The sequence below is a fragment of the Momordica charantia genome (assembly GCF_013281855.1).
Source record: "Momordica charantia cultivar OHB3-1 chromosome 10 unlocalized genomic scaffold, Mcharantia_2.0 BLBB01000010.1, whole genome shotgun sequence".
Lineage (NCBI taxonomy): Eukaryota > Viridiplantae > Streptophyta > Magnoliopsida > Cucurbitales > Cucurbitaceae > Momordica > Momordica charantia.
In genome coordinates this window covers 8918389-8933827 of record NW_028275158.1, presented here as the reverse complement: position 1 = coordinate 8933827, position 15439 = coordinate 8918389, and the positions used below count along the sequence as shown (strand labels likewise).

At 37.1% G+C, this 15439-nt stretch overlaps 1 protein-coding gene across 1 annotated transcript; it reads left to right on the top strand.

The window, feature by feature from the left end:
• Positions 1-856: 856 nt before the first annotated feature.
• On the top strand, positions 857-10766 carry LOC111012887 (Transducin/WD40 repeat-like superfamily protein). The gene is made up of 4 exons (XM_022287187.2): positions 857-1271; positions 8980-9141; positions 9465-9949; positions 10381-10766. Exons 1-4 carry the CDS (start codon positions 980-982, stop codon positions 10750-10752), a joined length of 1311 nt encoding a protein of 436 aa, XP_022142879.1. The 5' UTR covers positions 857-979; the 3' UTR covers positions 10753-10766.
• Positions 10767-15439: the final 4673 nt, after the last annotated feature.

Here is a 15439-nt window from a genome sequence, read left to right as displayed (position 1 = left end):
GGTATGTTTGTAGATTATTTGCTTTGTTTATTAATTGTAGAGGGATATAGTCGTATATACTTTATAGCCAAATATAGGTTAGATCTTCATATAAGTGTATGTTATAATGACTATAATTTATATCACTATTATTAAGTGTATGTTGCTACTTAAGTTTATAGTCAGATATAGTTCATATGGAATATATATATATATACACACACATACATATACGTATAAGTGTATGTTATAATGACTGTAATATTGAAATTTGGCCAAAATGAAAAAATATTTTGTAATAAATTTCATTATTTAGTAGAATATATTAACCAGTAAATTTGAGGATTATATATAATTGAATATTTTGTAATAAAATTCATTCTCTAGTAGAATATATTAAGGAGTAAATTAGGGGATTATAAAAATAATTGATTTATGTCCCACGATAATTTAATGTTTACAAAATCAAATTTGAAATATTAATCTTTTATTTAAAGTAATTATAATAAATATAAATACCATAAATAAGGACAAATTTGGTATTTGGAAAAGTTTAAAATCTAGAAATCTAAAACGGTAAAATTTGTAAACATTGGATATTTATAAAAATAAGTTTCAAAAAGAGTTTACCCAAAATATTATCTCTTTGGGTAATTATCATCGGTAAATAGTCTATGAATGTACTAATCCAAATTCGCATTCGGCTCGGTTTTGTTGTTCTTTGGTTCGAGTTTGGGCCATAAATCCCTGAGTTCCATGTGCCCGAAATGTCCATATACTGGGTAACTCCGACCCAGATATATTTAATAAATGGCCCAATGGGCCAAAATTGGGTCCATATTATTGATCTCGCCTGAGCCCAATATTTTAGGGTTCAGATCGGTAATCGGCCGTCGGAGTCATCGATCCGATTCCAATTTCCACCTGCCGCAGAAGACAATCGCTCTGTTGCTCCTCGCAGGAGGCTCTTTCCCAATGTTCTTCCCTTAATTCCGGAGCTATGGAATCTCTGTTCGAAGCTTACTCAAATGCTTCTGAAGACGACGAAGATGAACCTCAGCCCAAGCGCCTGGCTCTCCCCTCTTCGCCTTCAAAGAGGCCCAAACCCGAACGTTCCAAATTCCCGCCGAAGTTCCAGCCATCGCCTTCCCCGGACTTCAATTCAGAGCCTCAGAAGGGGATTATGGTTCCTGGACGCTACGTTTCCAAGCGAGAGCGAGCACTCTTGGGTGCAGCTCCTGTTTCTACGGCTCCGGACTCGTTCCTGAATCCATCGGTTCTATCTTCAACTGGTACATGCTCTTTTACTTTCGGCCTTCAGTTTAATTAATTGCCATTCTTGTTGGAGTGCCACTATCGTAATTGTTTTCATATGCTTCATCATAGAGTAGTTTTATTCATTGATTCCATCGTTCCTATGAATTTGAGAGATGAACTCGGCATTCTAGAGCTTGAATTTTGTCAAGGAATGGATGCTATTGTTTAAGACTTAGGTATGAGATTCATTGGTGTCGTTACATTATATTTGCTAGGAAATGGGAAAAAGGTAATCATATTAAGTTATATTATCTCATGGACAATGAGAGAGGAGCTCAAGTCTATTATAAAGCTCAAAATCGTGGCTATTAAGATTGTGACAGTTTTGGCTCATAAGTAAGTAGGTAGTGGTTGGAAGTTTATTTTTAGGAAAATACTTGCTCCAACAAGGTGAAAACTCCTCACTATTAAATATTAGAGAGAGTACAGGGAGGATGAGGGAGAAAGAGCTCCATCGTTTTTTTTTTCCTCCTACAACTTCTACAAAAAGTCTTTGTTTTTTCATTTGTCTCTTTGTTGAATGGTGAGATCCTCCTCAACACCAAGATTTTCCTTATTTTGCTTATTTTCCTTTTCAGATCACATGCTCCTTCATTCTTAAAATCTTTTCTCCTTGCACAAAAAAATTATGTTGAAATTTATATTTTGTTATTTGTCTCCATAGTTGGAATTTAGCTGACGTAATTGGTAAAAAAATTGTTCTGTCTACATGTTTATAAGAAAAATATTAACTACTTACTAGTGAACACCAATTTTTTCTTCTAACCACCATTAAATTTTTTACATGTAGGTGAGAAATTTTAGGAAAATATATATTTTTCTGCTTTTAAAACGGTACTTAAAAGTTGTCAAATTTTTGTTGGTGGTCAGCACAAAGATGAATACTGAGCGATAAACATTTAAGTATTGTTCTATTTATAAACGATGAATAATTAGCGATAAGCATTTAAGTATTGTTCTATTTATAAAAGATGAATACTAAACGATAAACAGTTAAGTATTGTTCTATTTATAAAAGATGAATATTTAGCGATAAGCATTTAAGTATTGTTCTATTTATAAAAGGGAACGTTACAATATTTTGAAATAAATTAAAACCATTACGTTCCAAACATTACAATATAATTCACCTTTTTCCTATTTCAGACAAACGAACTTAATTACATTGAATTGTAGTATGCTTGCTTATATTTAGGCACATAACACTCTTTGGTTGACTGCACGAGGCTATCAAACTATGAGTTTTCCTTACCAATTAGTAATATTATAGTTGCTCGAATGGGTTAAAAGCTGATCTGTAAGTTTTCTCCACTCTCATTTGGTTTTAGTTCCCGTGAAGGGGCTCGAAGTTCACAACAATATTAACTCTAGATCTCACCGGATGAAGAGAAGAAATTATTCCCTTGCAAAATTCAAGAATACATTATAGAAGATAATTGTCCTTTGAAATAACTCACTTTCTTTTAAAATTTTATTTCTCCTTGATTACCAAATAAGAGAAATTATCCCTTTATATACTCATCCATAATGTATTTAAAAAGACACAATATGAGTACATTCATCCATACAATTCATGTATTTAATAACTTAACTTTCATGTATCTAAAAATACGATTCACGTGTCTAGAATTGCATCTAAGAAAATGTACCAAGTAGCAAATCTATTGAATCTAGTTTAGAATTTTTTTTAAACAAGATACGAACTTTTCATTGAAATCTAGTTTAGAATTCTAACATCCCCTTTAGATAGAAATCATGACTCCCAAGTCCAAGATTCTCTTTCATCTTCATGAACAAGTCAGTTGTCAAGAACTTTGGCTACAAGAAACATCCTCAAGGAAAGAAACTGTCATATTTCGTCACAGTAGTTCATTGGTCACTTTTGTTAAAATTCAGACTTTTCATGGAAGGAGTAAGCATGTAAAGATCAAAATAATTGATTAAAGGATGGAGAATTGTAGGGCCAAGTGGTTGTCCCATGAGATTAGTCGAGGTGCGCGTGAGCTGGCTCGGACACTCACAGATTTAAAACAAAAAAAATGGATAATTGTTATTATTATTATTTTGAGGAGAAACATTCAATCATTTCATTGATATGATGAAATAACATAAAATTCCCAAGCTGAGGGAAGTCGTAAAAAGCTGTTAGGCCACCGATTATTCATACATATGTAAGGAGGGGTAGAACGGGTAATTAAAGGATGGGACCTAGGAGGAGGGTGTTTTGGGAAGTTTATGTAAAGTTAGTAGGCATACGGTTAGCGGGAGCGAGGGAATGTATGTAAGTGAGCCTCAGGATTAGGGTGGAGGAGTTTTTGTCATTTTTGTGTAAGAATAACACTGTGCTATTGGGAGAGACCCAACCCTCTCGAATTGGCTGGTTTTGTAAGCCTAAGGGCACTTTCTCTTTTGAATATCAAAGTAAAGCGAGGAAGATACCTCGCAATTTGGTATCAGAGCGGTCATCCTGGGAAAGAAGCGAAGAATGGTACAAACGAGGTTGGAAGAGCGTTGCGATGCCACCGAACAAGAGGTGGCCTGCCTGAAGGGGGCAGTCGAAAGCGTGAAGGAGCAGGTTCAGGCGAACCAAAAAATACTGGAAAAGTTTATGGCGAAAATGGACGCATGACAAGATATACTGGAGAAGTTTATGGCTGAAGTCACTGGAGGGAAATCATCGATGATGGAGGAGGCGACGGGGGAAGGCTCGTCACTGAAACGGAAGGCAACTGACGAGAGCACGCAGATCCTGGAAACTACTGAAGCTGGGAACGATCGGAGCAAGTTTAAAAAGGTGGAAATGCCGATTTTCCTAGGACCAGACCCAGAACCGTGGCTGTTTCGAGCCGAGAGGTATTATGAAATTCATAAACTGACTAATTCTAAAAAACTAAATGTGGCCGTGATTAGCTTCGATGGGATAGCTTTAGCTTGGTACCGGTGGAATGACCATCGCCGGCGATTTGTGGATTGGGATGATCTGAAGAGGAGAGAATGTTTCAGCAATTCCTACCATCGAAGAGGGGCAGATAGTGTGCTCGATTATTTGCTATCAGGCAAGAAACCACCATCGAAGACTACATTTTTAGAACTACGTGCCCTCCTGACGATTGGGGAAAAACAACCAGTGCCTCTACAGGTACAACCACCCTCTCTACCCCAAGGGATCATAGCCCTCCTAGCAGAGTATGCATCAGTGTTCCAAGAACCCACAGACCTTCCACCCAAGCGTTGGATTGACCATCGCATCCAGTTAAAGGAAGGGGAAAACCCCATAAGTGTACGTCCATATCGCTACCCCCAGGTCCAGAAGGAAGAAATTGGGAGGCTGGTGCAAGAAATGTTAGACGCAAGTATTATTCGACCCAGCGTCAGTCCCTATTCCAGCCCGATCATCCTAGTAAAGAAAAAGGATGGGAGCTGGCAATTCTGTGTCGACTACAGGGCGCTGAATAAGGCCACAGTACCAGACAAGTTCCCCATTCCGGTGATTGAAGAATTGCTAGATGAGTTGCATGGCTCCACGGTGTATTCTAAGATAGACCTCCGGTCAAGATACCACCAGATTAGAGTTGCGAAAGGGGAGGTGGCCAAGACTGCGTTACGAACTCACGAGGGTCACTACGAGTTCCTAGTGATGCCCTTCGGCCTCACCAACGCCCCATCCACATTTCAGGCACTAATGAACCAGGTAATCCGCCTTTTCTTGTGAAGATTCGTGTTGGTTTTCTTTGATGATATATTGGTTTACAGCGCTGATATGGACACTCACACCAAACATCTGGACACAATGCGAGATAATGACTTGCGAGCCAACTGGAAGAAATGCACGTTTGCTCAGGGACGAATTGAGTACTTGGGGCATTGGGTGTCAGCGCATGGGGTGGAAACTGACCCGGAGAAAGTGTGGGCGATGCTCCAGTGGCCAATTCCGACGACTATAAAAGAGCTACGGGGATTCTTGGGATTGATCGGATACTATCGGTGGTTTGTTGCCAACTACAGTACGATTGCTGCTCCTTTGACTCAGTTGTTGAGGAAGGACTCGCTTGTTTGGGGGGAACCCGCAATGCAGGCTTTCGAGGAACTCAAGAAGGCCATGGTCACCATGCCCGTGTTAGCCCTGCCCGACTTTGCCATCCCCTTTCTGATAGAGACCAATGCCTCCGGGTTCGAGCTTGGGGTCGTCTTATCCCAGATTCAAAAGCCGATCACCTACTTCAGCCACACGCTGTCGACACGAGCTCGGATGAAATCAGTTTATGAGTGGAAGCTGATGGCAGTTGTGATGGCGGTCCAACGTTGGATGCCCTATTTGTTGGGGCATCGATTCATTGTGCGCACAGACCAACAGGCACTAAAACATCTCTTGGATCAACGGCAGGTTCGACCGGAATACCAAAGATGGGTGGCCAAGCTTAGCTGACAACCTTTCCCGAATGCCACCTGTGGGGCACTTGGCCATGCTTTATGTATCACGCCTAGTGGACTTAGAAGTAATTAAGAAGGAGGTGAACGCGGACCCCTACCTGACTCTAATCCTAAAGGAGTTGCAAGAAGACCCTGAGGGAAGCTCGAAGTTTAAGATGCAACAGGGGATCCTACAATACAAGAACCGATTGGTGTTAGCTAAGCAGTCATCCCTTATTCCCTCCATCCTTCACATGTACCACGATTCTGTCATGGGGGGACACTCAGGTTTTCTCCGCACATACAAACGCTTGACAGAGGAGCTCTACTGGCAGGGCATGAAGGCTGACATTAAACAGTATGTGGAACATTGCCAGGTCTGCCAAAGGAACAAGACTCTTACGACATCCCCCGCAGGACTACTCCAACCTCTCACTATCCCCGACCGTATTTGGGAGGACATTGCTATGGATTTTATTGAGGGTCTGCCTAAGTCCGGGGGGCACGACACCGTCCTGATGGTGGTCGATCGTTTGAGCAAATATGCCAATTACATAGCTCTCAGCCACCCTTTCACATCGAAAGTAGTCGTCGGCACCTTTATCAAGGAGATCGTGCGCTTACATGGCTTCCCAAGGTCGATCGTATCCGATCGAAACAAGATCTTTGTCAGCCATTTCTGGACCGAACTGTTTCGTGTGCAGGGGACCCAACTGAGGCGGAGTACGGCCTATCAACCCCCAGTCCGACGGTCAATCAGAAGTAGTGAACCGATACTTGGAAACCTATCTCTGATGCTATTGTAATGACTCCCCCAAATGATGGAATCAATGGTTACCGTGGGCTGAATACTGGTACAACACCACATACCACGTGGCGATCGGGGCCACCCCCTTCCAGTTGGTGTATGGTCGTCAACCCCCAACGATCATTGGCTATGATAATGTGAGAACCAACAACGCGACCCTAGATCAGCAACTGGCAGATAGGGACCAGGCGTTGGATCGAATGAAAGAACACCTGAGGGAGGCCCAAGAAAGGATGAAACTGTATGCAGACAGGAGAAGGCGAGATGCAGAGTATGAGGTAGGCAATTGGGTATATCTCCGGCTACGACCCTACAGACAGAAATCAGTGGCTAAACAAAAAAATTAAGCCCGAAGTACTTTGGTGTTTGGTCCCTTTGAGATTATCCAGAGGATAGGGAAGGTCGCCTACAAGCTGAAGCTACCGGTGGAGTCAAATATCCATCCCGTGTTCCATGTGTCACAACTCAAACTAGCGAAAGGACAAAATGATGCCATCCACAGCTTGAATCCGTGGGTAACTGAAGAGATGGAATGGCAGGCTGAGCTGGCTGAGGTGTATGCTACACGCACCAATGACGCAACTGGGAAGAAGGAAGCCCTGATTGCTTGGAAGCAGCTGTCGGAGGAGGAAGCTACGTGGGAGGAGATGGATGATATCAAGCAACAATTTCCTAAATTTTTTGCGGAGCATCTTGACAACCACCTTGAGGTCAAGGTGGAGTTTGAAGAGGGGAGTGATGTTAGGCCACTGATTATTCATACGTATGTAAGGAGGGGTAGAATGGTAATTAAAGGACGGGACCTAGGAGGAGGGTGTTTTGGGAAGTTTATGTAAAGTTAGTAGGCGTACGGTTAGCGGGAGCGAGGGAATGTATGTAAGTGAGCCTCGGGATTAGGGTGGAAGAGTTGTTGTCATTTTGGTGTAAAAATAGCACTGTGCTATTGGGAGAGACCCAGCCCTCTCGAATTGGCTGGTTTTGTAAGCCTAAGAGCACTTTCTCTTTTGAATATCAAAGTAAAGCGAGGAAGATACCTCGAAAAAGCATTTTCAATAGGCGAAGAGAAATAGAGAGTTATTTATCAATTATTGCAAAGCATAAGAAGTTGATATATTCACCATAGCATTGGTAACTGTCTCCTTCACGAGGATGAAGGAGAAGCTTAGAGTCGTGAAAATCTCAATTAGGGATGTTAGAATCTAAGAAGTATAGACACCTCAATTTGGATAACGTATTGGTGTTAGTGTTGGATCCTTGGACACATATCGGATATTTGTTAGCTCAATAGATGTGTGTTACAAATTAGTCGTACAAAGTGAATATGGATTAAACACCTGTTAAGGATAAAAAAGTAGATATAAGATAGTAATATAGGACAAAATAATAAATTTTGAGAGTAAAATACATCAAACTCATTTTTTGAAGTATAAAAATGCATAAGTTTATTGACTTTGAGTTTCCTTCGGTATAAATATTATATATACTTTTAAAAAATGGTATATTTTAATAAACGTGTCCTTACTATATCTGTGTCCTAGACTTTTAGAAAATGATGCACCTTTTTTGTGTCATGTTGTATCCATGTCTTGTGTCTGTATCCGTGGTTCTTAGGTTAGAATTATAAGTTAGATTCATTAGAGATACATTTTTTTTAATGCATTTGTATGCATGAATCATGTATTTTATTATTACTATTATTATTTTTTTTATTAGAATTTTTTTTTGGGAAAGAAACAATTTATTGATGTATGAAATTACAAAAGCCTTATAAGAGAGATTCATTCCTATAATTTTTTTTTATAAGAATGAATCATTTATTTTTAGGTGCATTAAATTTAATTCATTAGATGCTTGAATTGTATGTGTGTAGTGCTTATGTATGTGTCTTTTTTAATGCTTTATGGAGTAGTATGCAAGAAGGTCATTTTCCTCGCTTGTAATGTAGGAAGAAAAGTAATCAAAGAAAGTGAATTGAAAGGTCAATGCATGCTCTGCCTATTGCTATAACACCACTTTGTTGGAAGTATTGATAAGCTCAAAATGGAACTCACTCTAAATCTCACATGAAGGGAGAAGTAATTTGTTCTCTTACAAAACTTAACATGCAAGACAATAAAATTCTTCTCGAATTACTCTTTCATTTGAATTTTTTTCCATTATTACAATGGGGGAAAGGACCTTCTCATATGTTGCACCATAAGGCATTCAAAAAGACTAAATAAATATTTAGTTATATGCATACAGACAATTCATGTATATAATAATTAACTTTCTTGTATCTGGAAATAGATTTCATCCAAAAGCAAAGGATCTGGAAATATATGTTTGGGGTTGCTTCTTTTGTAATTTCATTCATCAATGAAAAATGTTTCTTACCAAAAAAAAAAAAAGGAAAAAATCTAGAAATGCATCTGGGAAATTTACTCAGTAATGAACCTAATGATTCAAGTTTATAATTCTAACAGTTGGAAATCTTTCGGATTCTGATCTTCCACGGGATATCTTGTCATTATTGAGAAGTAGAGCTAAAGACTGTTTGCAGCAAGGCATGATGCCTGAAAGGATGTCTGTAACTCTTGATTGCCATACAAAAGCTGTCAATGCGCTTCAATGGTCGCCAAGTAATGGTGATCTTTCTCTTTCTTTCTTTCTTTCTTCTCCTTTTTTTTTCTTTTTTTTTTTTGGTAAATTATTTGACATGAAATTTGCTACCTTGTTTCTTTTTATCATTAATACATCATTTATTGCCTGTTTTATTCTTACCTGTTACCATACATATCAGCTGTATATCGATCCAAGAAAAGGCGTTGATCTTTCTAGTTTTTATTTTTATTAAGAAAAATCACTTTTAATTTATTACTGGATGTTTTCTTCCATGGGAAATTTTTTAATATGGCATTAAGCTTCTTTATGCCCTGGCTTATTGATCTGTTTGTTAGAGTTAATCCAGCTCATCTCCTTGCTTCTGCTGCTATGGATCACACAATCTGCGTATGGAATGTATGGAACACAGAGCAGAAGCTAGCATTCAAGTCAAACATTCACAATGCTGCAGTTAAAAATGTTCAATGGTCACAAGAAGGATTGTCCATTCTTTCTTGTGGATATGATCGTGCTTCAAGATTGATTGATGTTGAGAAGGGGACAGAAGTTGGAACATTTAAAGAGGATCAAGGTGTTGCAGTTGTGAAGTTCCATCCTAACAACCCAAATCTCTTCCTTTCCGGTGGACTAAAAGGCAGCCTCCGAATGTGGGACACGAGAATTGGAAAAGTGGTTAACAAATACAACCGGCGTCTTGGTCCAATCCTTGATGTCGAATTCACCCCCCATAGCAACCAATTCATCTCTTCTAGTGATGTTTCTGCAAGCAATAGCAGTGAGAGTTCTATAATTGTTTGGGACATCACCAGAGAAGTTCCGCTTTCATATCAGGCATGTCACGTTTCCACCTTCCTTTTCATCACTACTATTGTCATTTGTCCTTTTCCATTAATTTGCATAATCCAACTGCAACCACTGTGTGAGAGAGCTGAATGATGAAGAAAAACGTTTGTCTTCCATTATGCAAACCCTGATGTTACCTAATCTAATCATGTCTCATCACTCCAAGTGGTCTTTAATGATAAAGATGCATCCTATGCCCTCTGTATGTTTGAGAAACATAAAGGAAATTGCACATACTGGTACTGCTGTGTGGTAGATATAAACAGTTATTACTTTAACACCATGATTTGTCAGTTGTTGGAACTAGCATGATCCCTATTTTATCCATTTAAGTGCCTAAGGTAATCTTTTGTTTTCTTTTTCCACTTTAATTATGCATGTTTGAGGTACTAGAGAGCTGATTGAAAGTGACAAAATAGGTTTATATGGAAGCCTACACTTGCCCATGCGTGAGATGCCACCCTTTTGATCCAGTTTTTATCGCCCAATCCAACGGAGATTATGTTGCAATCTTCTCACTAAACCCTCCTTTCAAGCTAGACAAATACAAGAGGTATGAAAGTCATGGAGTCTCAGGCTTTCCAATAAAATGTAACTTCAGCCTGGATACCAAGCAGATCATATCTGGTTCTTCAGATGGTTCTGTATATTTTTACGATTATAAATCATCCTTGCTTGTACGTAAACAAAAAGCATTTGAGCATGCTTGCATAGACGTTGCTATCCACCCGATCTTGCCTAATGTAATCGCTTCGTGCAGTTGGAATGGAAATATTGCAGTGTTCCAGTGACTGTTCTGATTTTATGTTCTGATTGTTCTTCTGGGAATCCTTTCACCAAAATCAAGAGTGAATGTTGAATCATATCCTACATTTTGTCTGATGATGAAAATGATTGAAGAATTTTCTTAATCATGCAGATTCATTTCTATCTTGGATTTGACTTCATGCTGGCAGGTTCAAGAAATTATAAGTTATTTAAGGCTACGTTGTTGAGGAGAAATTATTGGAATAGGCCGCCACTGTAGTTTTACTCTATCTAATGTGAGAGTAATTACAATATTTTCAGATATGTATCAAGTGGGTGGGTGTTAGAGGCTACATAGATTTTGAATATGTATCCAATCAATCATTATTAGAGCTGTTACATTGTAACAGTCTCATTCAAATAAATTCTTTTCTTCTTCTTCTTTTTTTTGGTGGGAGGATTCCTATAGAAATACTAAGCCAAAGGCCCATAATGCATACTTGGAGAATGATATTGGATTTTTTTAAGGTGGAGATGAAAAATTAAACTTCCGATCATTGAAGAGGAGTAAGATACCTTAACAATTGAACTAAGTCAATTGGTGTACTATGGCTTTGAACTTTACTACAATTAAAGTGAAATTTCAAAACTTAATGTAATCTTACTATAAGTTATTAACTTAAAAGGGTGTTCGACTCATAAAGAAAGTAGGTTTGGATGTGGATTTTAGAAATCAAACTTGTACTTTTGTTTAATGAGTTTGTTTATTTCAAACTATGCTATATATTATATATTAGGTTTTAGGTCATAAACTAACAAATTTAATATGCAAGTCATACGCCAGATTCTTATAATTGGAGGAACAATCCAAACACACAATATATGTACACAGAAATCAAAATATCTTCAAAAATGTATATAATATTCGAGGTTGAAAGCATTCAAAGTTGAAAGAAAACACAAACACTAGCAATGAGAAAGCCTAGGAAGATAAAAAGAGTAAGAATTGTCCATAGCATCATCCCTCCAAGTCCACACTCTTCAAAGTAATTGATGAAACTAGAGATCTACTTTCAAGTAGACTCTCAACTTTATGCAGTCAATGGAATAGGAATTGAAAATAAAATCGTCCTCCAAATTAGTAAAATGGAGAGAACACATTGAGAAACTTAAGGAGGGTGAAAATCATGAGATGGAGACGATTTTAATGTGCAAATTAAAATTTTTTTTCCATGAGATGTGTTCAGACCAGATTGTAGACACTTCGATTAACCTAACGGTTGATGTGAATGTTCAAGTAAATTTGAAAACCCGTAACATAACTTATCATGAGTAGATCAGAAATATAATTCATATTAACAAAAAAAAGAGGGGGGGGGGGGGGGGGGGTGTGGGGGCCTGTTTTCCTCATGGTTGTGCTTTGTGTTCATCCACTTCTGTTTTGAGAGAGAGAGAGAGAGAAAGAGGAGTGGGGGCCAAAAGAAAAATGGTTAAAGAAAGACAATTATGGAAATCACTTTCCAATTCTTCATGGGGTTCAATCTTAGGGAGACAAGACACTCACTTTTAGATTCATTTCTCTCCAAATGGGACCAAACATCTTCAACTCTCCCCCTCCTAATCCTTTTTTTTTTCCTTTTATTTTTTATATATATCTTTTGCTTTCCAAATTATACATATCTGTTGTTCTTGTATTCTTTTTTATTTCTATAAATCTTTGCAAAGATCTGTGTCATATTATTCATCTTCATTATTATTGCTTTTTATACTACTAGGCTTCTTCATTTCCCACACTTCTCATAGGTCATTTTCAAATGGTCTTTATATGGAGCCTAAGCTAAGTTGATTTGACCCCATTTCAGGTGAAAGATAATGCCAAAGCAATACGTTGGTTTAGCCAAAAAGAAAAAATAGATCAATTTTTTGGATTGAATTGTCTGCTCTTAAAAGTTAATCCAACCCGTTGTTGAATGAGTTCAATTAACCATTGCATCGATTAAAGTATTTTCCGTTGAGAAAATTAAAACAAGTCACAATATTACTCTAAATTTCAGTCAACAAATAAAACAATACAAGATATATATATGGTAAAGTTTGAAATGCATTCCATTCAAATGCACTGCACAAGACTCCATGATGAGTCAATTCCTTTATAGCCCACCATCATGTCATGAAAATAGGGAAGAGACATGAAACACAATGGAATTTTATATGGTGAATCAATCAAATACCATATAAAAGGAAGGATACAATAATCTTGATTTTCCACAGTTGGGATTGCTTCAAATAAGTGTTAAACCTCTCTCTCTCTTTTTCTCTCTCTAGTCAAAATGGAATATTATTTGGATTTGACATGTAATGATGGAATGAGAAAGTAGAATATACTTTGGACAAAAATAATCCAAACCATGCATGGCTCTAAAAACTGTTGTTATTTGAAGCTAACAAACAAAGTATACCAATTCCTCTTCCTTTTCCATTTAAAAATTTGAACTTTTTTTTTTTTTGTTTTTCATTTTCTGTCTTCAAATTCTACATGAATATGTTCCCCACATTTCCTGGTAGCTGCCCAACCAATCCAAATCCCAAATCCCTCTCTCTCTTTCATATCAAAATCCCAATCTTATTGTCTTATACCATTTCCTTTGAAACTGTGGGAAGAAAAGAAAAAAAAGTTGAAAGATTGAAACTTGAAGAAAAAGTTATTGAAAGCCTAATTGGTATAGTCTGCCCCTACCCCCATATGACTGCAATCATAATCATCCCCAAATATGAGAGAGTTTAAAACTTGCATTTGGAGGCCCACTAAATGGGCTATAAGGAGACACATTACAATGGGGTTGAAATTGAAGTGTTTTTAATTTGATTTAACCTAAACCTCTACCTACCTAATTAATGCCTTTGCTTAATAAATAATATGAGATTTTTGAGCCAATTGGTCACCAAGAAAAAGTCTTCATCCCATCTCGTTTTGCTTTTGGATGGATCAACACCTTGGCTATCTATATGCAAATAAAGATAGGGAATAAAGTTACGAGAGAGCGTAAGAACAAACGGTTAATTATGAGAAATTTGTTATTTCATATAGCCCAAATACCCAAAATTATTCAATCGGGTGAGGTTGAAGTCTCTACACGTGTTAGAAGAGTGGATTGTATAGCCTAAACACATATCTCTATGTTGATCATTATTAGAAAATTAACTGTATATTTATAAAAGAGAAGAAAAAAAAACTAAATTGGTGATCAGCACAAGATAGAAAAAAAACCACATTCAAGAGATTTAAAAAAGTAGAAAACTTTTGTTCAATGTGCTTTGGTGTAACAACGTTTTTGTTCAATCCTTTGGTATATCTGGCCAGAAAGAAACAATTGGCCATTTTTAAACCAGTGACAAATCTGTGGGAGGACATGAAAACGGCTTCCTCTTCTTGGTCCACAATATCGACCTTCTATTGTAATTATGACATTTTCACCATCTCTTTGAACTGGAGTGTTTTTACTTAGCCTCCCACGTATGTTTCTCACGTACTTTTTGAATGAATGACATTTCACCGTCTAAAATAAAAGAGAAGAAAACTTTTTATTATATAATTAATTAAGGAATCTAATCAAACTTAACAAACACCTGTATGGAGAGGATCTCTCTATGTTGCTTTGTAATGAATCAACACACACATATCCTTTTGGCCTTTTTACCCAGTCAACCTTCTTAAATCATGATTTCCCACCCTTTTTTAACTTTTTTTTTTTAATTTATGATCCATCTTGTCATGTTTTTCAACTTTGTTTTTTAATATATTTTTCATTATCATGTAACCTTTGTTATGTGCCCTAACACACACAATAGGGTTCAAAAAGTTGCCGACAAACTCATTTTGTTGGCCCTAGGCATGTGATTTGTGGCCTAAACCTAGTCACCCCAAACACTGTTTTTATTATTAATTATTATTATTCTTTTCAAATTAATTACAATCGTTTTGGGTTAAGCAACACCATTAATCATGATTTTCTTTTATTCAAGTATTTCTTAATATGATTTGTTATCTTTCCTTATTTGGAAGTGTGCCTTTTATTTTATCCCAAGCTGGCAGATTTGTATATATGTTTTTTTTTTGGGTATATAATTCATGTCTGTTCATGTTTTAACCTTGTGTCTCTCACACCGGCTATCATAATTAATTCGGTGATAAAAGTAAAGATTTTGATTCTTCATGTATGATTCAAAAAATATTCTGATGTACTTTTGATTCTTATGGTTACTTTTTCGTGTTTTGGATTATATTCTTACGATTTGCTTTTGAAAAATTATTTCCTTAAAATAACATTGTTCTAGGAGGTATTTGCTTTTTTTGTTCTCTTTAATTTCTAGGAATCGATATCGTGTGGAAGACTTGAACCGAAGAGACATTTTTAGGAATGAAGAACTGAAAAAACTCAAATTTAAAGTGTATACATATAGATTTTCGATCCTTGGGGGTGAAGATTTTGTTGTGTTTGATATGTGAGAATGATCTTCAAAATAACTTTGCATCAATTAAATGAGATGTTTTTTGAGATGTAAAGTTGAAGATTTAGGAATATTATTGATATTTTATCTCGTCTAGAAATGAGGTCGTAAAACCTAATCGAATAAACTCAATTCTCAACCTATATCGTCCCAAATTCCCCATGTAGATAAATAGTCGTTACATGTTTTGTAGAATCCTTCCATAAATCTATTAAAAAAAAA